This window comes from Chinchilla lanigera, unplaced genomic scaffold (assembly GCF_000276665.1).
Source record: "Chinchilla lanigera isolate Chin_1 unplaced genomic scaffold, ChiLan1.0 scaffold00034, whole genome shotgun sequence".
Taxonomy (NCBI): Eukaryota; Metazoa; Chordata; class Mammalia; order Rodentia; family Chinchillidae; genus Chinchilla; species Chinchilla lanigera.
The window spans coordinates 13085632-13092352 of record NW_004955435.1 but is presented as its reverse complement, the minus strand read 5'-3'; the positions used below and the strand labels follow the sequence as shown (position 1 = coordinate 13092352).

General features: G+C 44.4%; 1 protein-coding gene across 1 annotated transcript in view; it reads right to left on the bottom strand.

Annotated features, from left to right (window-relative positions):
- LOC102018969 (glutathione S-transferase B-like) overlaps nt 1–2029 on the bottom strand; it is a gene marked incomplete in the record, with an annotated part of 5876 nt that extends 3847 nt beyond the window's left edge. Inside the window, 5 exon segments of the mRNA XM_013516462.1 lie at nt 480–580; nt 681–762; nt 1037–1101; nt 1532–1607; nt 1910–2029. Of these exon segments, the coding sequence (XP_013371916.1) occupies nt 480–580; nt 681–762; nt 1037–1101; nt 1532–1607; nt 1910–1945 (360 nt within the window).
- Nucleotides 2030–6721: the final 4692 nt, after the last annotated feature.

Below are 6721 nucleotides of genomic sequence, written 5' to 3'. Positions count from 1 at the left end.
TTTTTTTTGGTTTTTCTCCGGTACCGGGAACCAAACTCACGACCTTGCGCTTGTCAGGCAGGCGCTTTTGCCGCTGAGCTAAATCCCCAGCCCCTTATACTGTACTTCTTTGTCCCAGTGTTAGGATCACGGTATTCCAGAAGCAGCCTTACAGTGAATAAATCTAGGACAGACAGTGGATGGCAGATGTTAAAGGAGAGAGCGATGAAAGGGCTTTTAAAGTCTATAGTCATATCAAGGATAGAATATCCACATTTGGGAATCGAGTCTCTGTCACAAAATTGGCAAGGGATGATTCCCAGTGTTTAGTGGACCACAGATTGGGGTTATAAGGGTCAGTTTAATCATCAAAGAGGAAATCTTAAAGAATCAGTACACATTTACCAAGTCATATGTCATATAAACACAGGGTAGATGTGTACACAAGAGGTTAAGTCCTGTTCCAAATTCTGTCTCCTCCAGACCCATGGGGGACTCACAAAATCAGGGCCATGGCAGAGCATGACGAGCTGCATGCGGGTGTCCATAAGCTGGTTCTCCAACATGTCCACACGAATCCTTCCCTCTTCTGTCTCTGCACCTGAAGCCCATAACAGAGACTCAGCCTGAGTATCTGCTGTAGCCAAACCCAGGTGCAAGACCACTGTCCATCCCCACACCCTATAGCCAGGTCTACTCACACAGGTTGTGCTTGCGGGCAATGTAGTGCAGGATGGCGTTGCTCTGGGTGAGCTTGTGACTCCCATCAATTAGGTAGGGCAGCTGCAGGGACATGCAGGAAAAGTCCCTTGGGATTCTAGGTCCCAGCATCCCTTCCTCGATTTAGGGCAGACATGAGACCTGACCCTCATTGTGCTTGCCAGCACAAGCATGTGTAAATATACAGTAGAAAAATTGAATGAGGTGGGTGGGAAGACAAGGTAGACAGACAGGAATGAGAATAGTGGAACAGGAGTTCTGATCCTAGACATTCCATGGTGGGATAAGATATGGAAGGTTTTCCTTTCCTCAACCCCCTCCCCAACCCCTCACCTACATTGGGGAAGTCCAGGCCCAGCTTGAATTTCTCATTCAGCCACTGGCTCCTGTCAATGTCGGGAGCTGTGGTTGAAAACATGAAGTAAATACAATGTCCCAGGTATCCCACCCTTCTCCCCTGGGACCTGGCCCCCAAGGAATCAGGGACAAGACCTCCTAGCAGTGGATCTGATCCTGAGTCTGCAGTCTCACATTTCATGGTTTGGAGCTTGGAGGGGAGATCAGCATTCAGGGCTGAGGATCCTATATGACTGAGGCTCTCAAAACATTTTCACAAGCTCTAATGGGAAGCCCAGCCCTCACTGAGAGGGACCCAGAACTCCACTGCAGCAACCTGTGTCTTAAAGCCGAACTTCACCCTCATTAAGGTTTCTGGAAGGAGTTGGCTCCTGGCAGGAGAGTTGCCCACGTGAGCAACAGGTGGCCAGGGCACGGGTTGCTAGGTGCCAATGGGCAGCACTGCACTGGAGTCTGGGCAGGAGAGTGCCATTACCGTCCCCCATGGTGTATCTCTTCTCTTCATAGCTGGAGTTTGTGTATTCCAGGATCAGGCGGATGGGATGACTTAGCTGGGAGAGAGGGTGAGGCACACATCAGAGGCAGAACCTTGCCCATGGGACTTCACTTGCTCTCGCTAAGACCTCCACACTCCAGGAACACCCACCTATCACACATATGCACGGATGCATACACACACACACTTAGGCTCACAGGTGAGGAGTTCTGTGAGTGTTGAAAAGGGACAGGCAGAGGACTCCAGCAAACCTTGAAGATGTAGTTCCTACAATCCTTGCCAGCTGTTCATGTCCCCATCCCGGGTCACCCTCCCACCTGGGCCTCCTCCTACCCCTCAGGCAGACACCTCACTCACCCCGCGGATATTCCAGTAACCCAGTATCATGGGCATGGTGCTGGTTCCCTGGATTGTGCAGACAGGCCTCAGCAGCTCGGAACCGGGTCTTTATCAGGCTGAGCAGGAGAGGCTGGGGCGGGGCCTAGTGGTGGGTTCCGCCCCGCCCCTCTAATTTTCCTTTCGCCCCCGCCCACCTGGAGAGACTTTAACCCGTGGGTGGTGCCTGCTCCCAGAAAGCATGGGGAGTAAGAGCCAGTGGTTGGAGACAGTAAGGGACCTTAGGGTCTGGGCTCTCAGAAGGCAAATGCAGCGCTTGCCCCTCTCCTACCTCAGGCCTGCTCAAGGGTCCTTGAACCTACCTGCCTCTGCTGGGTCCGTAGTGAAATAGGGGTGCACTTGGACACAAGCCAGATGGTGAAAAAAACAAACTTATCCTCCCCTCTCCCTTCTCAGGAGCTTAGCAGAGTGGGCAATCGGAGGTTCAGGCCACTAGGGTCAAGCCAAAAAGGGGTGTCCCCACGTGAGATTTTAATTCAGCAGAAATTTCAGGAAGAAGAGGACACTTGCAAATCGGAAGGTTTTTTGATGCTTTACAAGGAATGAGGACTTCGTGTACAGGACCAGGCTCTGTGAAATGGGAAGGGCCCCAGGACAAGGGGCAGACACACACTATGTGGTTTCTTTGTGTTCCTTTAGGGATTTTGGGGGAACTGGACATGTCAGTTATCTGGCTAAAGGTTATACAAAATATCTGATTAGCATTTCAGCCCTATCTGTGAATCTAAATGTAAGAATGAGATAGAGTGGGAGGTAAGATGTCAAAGGAACCCCTCTTCATTATATCCCCCTGAAATGCACTGCCAGTCAACTAGAGACTGTCCTGCTGACCAGCTCAGGGGCAGTGAGTGCCGTGGGCAGAGCGGGAGTGTGACTTAGGGTGGAAGACCAGGGCTCCAAGGGATCAGACACCTCTCCCACTTCCTAGGCAAGACAGAAGAGTGTCCAGAGTGGACATTTGAGGACTCCACGCAGTGTCATACCCAGGCCTGGCCATGACCTCTAGCTGTAAGAGTCCCTGCATTATGGCGCAGCCCCAGTTCCTGATCCACATTTGTCCATGATATGAGATGGGGATGCAAATGTCCTATGAAATCATTGTGTTATTGGGACCTGCGGTACAAGCTCCACCAGGACATCTCATCAGTAACACAGTCATACCTGTCACCTTTCTTCCTTTAAGGCAGAAATTTGTTTCAACATGAAGGGATATAAAATATTGCCCGTGTTTGTTTGGGGTTTTCTAGAGGAACAGATGTGGTAGAACATATACAGAATAGATTTATTAGACTGGCTTACAGGATAATAGGCTGGATAGTGCACAATGACCATCTGAACGCTGAAGAGCCAAGGACCCAGAAGCTTCTTAGTGCAAGAAGCTGGAAACCTCAGAACAACAAAGACCAAGGATGCAGCCCAATTCCAGGCTTAAGGCCTGGAAACTCCCTGGAGAGTCACTGATGTGAGTCCAAATTGAAAAGCTGAAGAAGATGGAATCTGATGTCTACTGGACAGGGCAACAGCAAAAGACACACAGTTCAGCAGAATCAAGGGAACCGGGGCAGGCTGATAAGCCTTGTCTTCCTTTTGCATTCCATCCACACTGCAAGCCTACCGAGTGGTGCCACCAACAATCCTGGTACATCTTCTCCCCTCCATTCGCTGGCCTCTGTGCCAATCATGTCTGCAAACATCCTCACAGACACGCCGAGAGCGCGCTTTACTAATCTCTTATGCATCTCTTAATCCAATCAAGTTGGCAATCAGGATTAACCATCACAATTCACCTTTGTCAACTTGACACCCACATATTTCTCTTTAACCCACACTTAATGTGCAACTATAGGCAATAGTACATTCGTAATGCCACCTTACATGATGCAGGGACTCTGCAGACAACCAGAAATGCACTACAGTAAGTCCCTGACTTAGGAACGTTCGAGTTTCGAACTTTCACAGGTGTGCTGTGTAAGACTCCCTCTGTCTGCTTAGAAACAAATCTAATTTATGAACAATTCTCTTGCAAGGAAACTCATTCATAAGCCAGGGACTTACTATAATTCCCTCCTCCATAATAGAATGCAGAAATTTTTAAACTTTTGCATGATGTTTACTAGACTAACATCCCATAACTTAAATACTAAGATGTACATTAGCAATACTTAAGTAGAAATGTTAAATCAACCAATGTTCTAGGAATACAAGGTAGAGGAAAACAAGGAAAGAAAACAAAGATATCTGTGTAATTCCTGTATATATGAAGAAACATATGCTTAACAAAATAGGAAAGAAATACTCATGACAATTACAATTCTTTCTTCTGTAACTTGTCATATGGGTGTATACAGTATAGACAGAAGATATGATAAAAAATACAATGAATGCTCAAATACTTTGAAATGCTTAACACTTTTCCGACACAAACGCTCACCTTTGCTTCAGACACACTTATCCCATCACTCTTGCCACTTTCTGAAGCAGTTACAGAAGCTCTCTTTCAGGTCTTGTTGGGCCATCTTGGCTGCCTTGGCTTCCTTAACAGATTCAAAATGTTTACTTGCTGTATTCATTTTGCACTTAGAGACCAGCCAGAGTACACATGGTGCCAGATCTGGTAAATAAGGTGAACAAAGACTTGACAGCAACATTTACCAGATACTTTTTCACACCTCATAAACATACAAAAGAGGGATTGTAAAACCACTTGAGAAAGGGACAAGAATGATGATTTAAGTATGTTTGAGTGCGGGGAATGATTCAAGAGGAATTGATGACAATGTGTCTTTTAGTGCAATAAATTTTTTTATTTAAGCATTCACTGTATATTTTGATTATCCCCTTTAACTACTTTCTACTACCTATTTTATGTACCCTTGGCCTTCAAGAGGCACTTCAGCCTATCTTGATTCTTTATCTTGGGAATAACTCATCCCTTCATTCCTGATGATCTGGGTCATTTTTCATTCTGCCTCCTTAGATTGCTGGAGTTATCCATTGATCTTAATAAGAATTCGCAGTAAAGAAGGAGATATCCTAAGAGATCTCATACTGCTCACTTTTATCATTTAGGGTTTACTAGAGAAACAGATATAACACAAGATATATACATGTATAAGAAATTATAAGTTTGGCTTACAATGGTCAGCCACAGAGTTGGACGAGGAAGCGTGCAGAGGATGTCCTCATGCTGGAGATTGAAGAGCCCAGCCCCAGGCCTGGAGCTCACTCCAGTGTCTGTGTAAGTCTGTATCAGGAGGCTGATGGGTCTGGGACAGAATGTTGAAGAATCTATGACAATGGCCAGAGAGTTTACACCAGAAGGCTGAAGAGTCTCAGGCGGAAGCCAAACAGTCTGCACTAGAAGCCAGGAGATGACCAAGCTGAAGGCGAATACTGGAGCTCCTCTGAAGTGCCAGCAGCCAGTCCTTTTTTATTTATTTATTTATTTTTTTTTATGCAGCCTACCCGCTCGGTGGTCTTCTATACCCACACCCCCTGCATGCCTTCCTCTTGCACAGGCTCAGGATGAATATAAAGTAAGCACCCTGGCTCCCTGCTGAGTCACATAGTTAACCTTTTAAACTTTTTAAATTGACACAATAAACAACATCCCAGAAGGGTAAGGGCATGTCCTTTTTACCCCAAGATATAGAACTGCTGAGTCACTTAGCCAAACCTCTAGACTCCCCAGATTGATGCAGTATATCAACCATAACAATCTACCCCTTGTCAACTTGGCAATCAGACATATTTTTAAAACCAGTTTTTAGATATAAAGATATAAAGACCAGTTTTTAGATATAAAGACATATAATTACCTCTAACATATTATAACTATCCTACATATAAACATAAATGCACTAATTTTTTTCACCAAAATAGAAGGTAAATTTTCTTTGGGTGATACTTATTTTTATTATTTTACAACTTGAACATTATAACACAGTTTAACAATTTTTAAGGACCAGTATTAAGTCTATCAACATTATATTATATTAGAACCATATTAGGGGAGAAATAGTATCATTATAAGCTTTTTTTTGTAGCTGATCGCAGGGTCACAGTTGGTATTTAGATCTTTTTTTTACTACCCATTTTGTATTTTTTTGGCCTTTAGCAAGCACCTCAGCAGTCTTGGTTTTTTCCCTGGTGGAGTGAATCATATCTTTATTTTTGAAGGCTCTGGGCCATTTGTCATTGTGCCTATATTAGGTTGTTGTAATTTTTTACTGATTTTAATAACAAGGCATAGTAATACTAAGAGGTGCCCTAAGGGATCTCCTGCACTCTACATATATTTTTCCACCACTGTGGAGTAGTAGTCTAATTTTCCCTTGATAATCTGAATCAATTACCCCTGACAACACTGAGACTCTCTTTTTAGCTTGTTTTCTCAAAGGCATGAGGAGACCAAAATGACCAGGGGGAAATCTTAGCTTCCAGTTTAACGGTATCATTGTTGTGCTTCCTGGTACAGGCCTTCCCACCTCTGGAACTAAGACTTTTAAGCCAACAGAACAATAAAAAAAAAAAAAAAGCCAGCAGAACGTAAGATTGTGGGGACAGGAAGCAAAAATTTTGCTAATGGATCAGTAGAAGTAATGTTTTTTCAAGCCTCATACAGATACAAGAGTTTTTGTAAAACCACTTGAGAAAGAGTTTTTGTAAAACCACTTGATGATTTAAGTATGTTTGCTTGAGGGGAATGATTCAAGAGGAATTGATGACAACGTGTCTTTTACTGTAATACTTTTTTTTTTTTTTTTTTTTTTT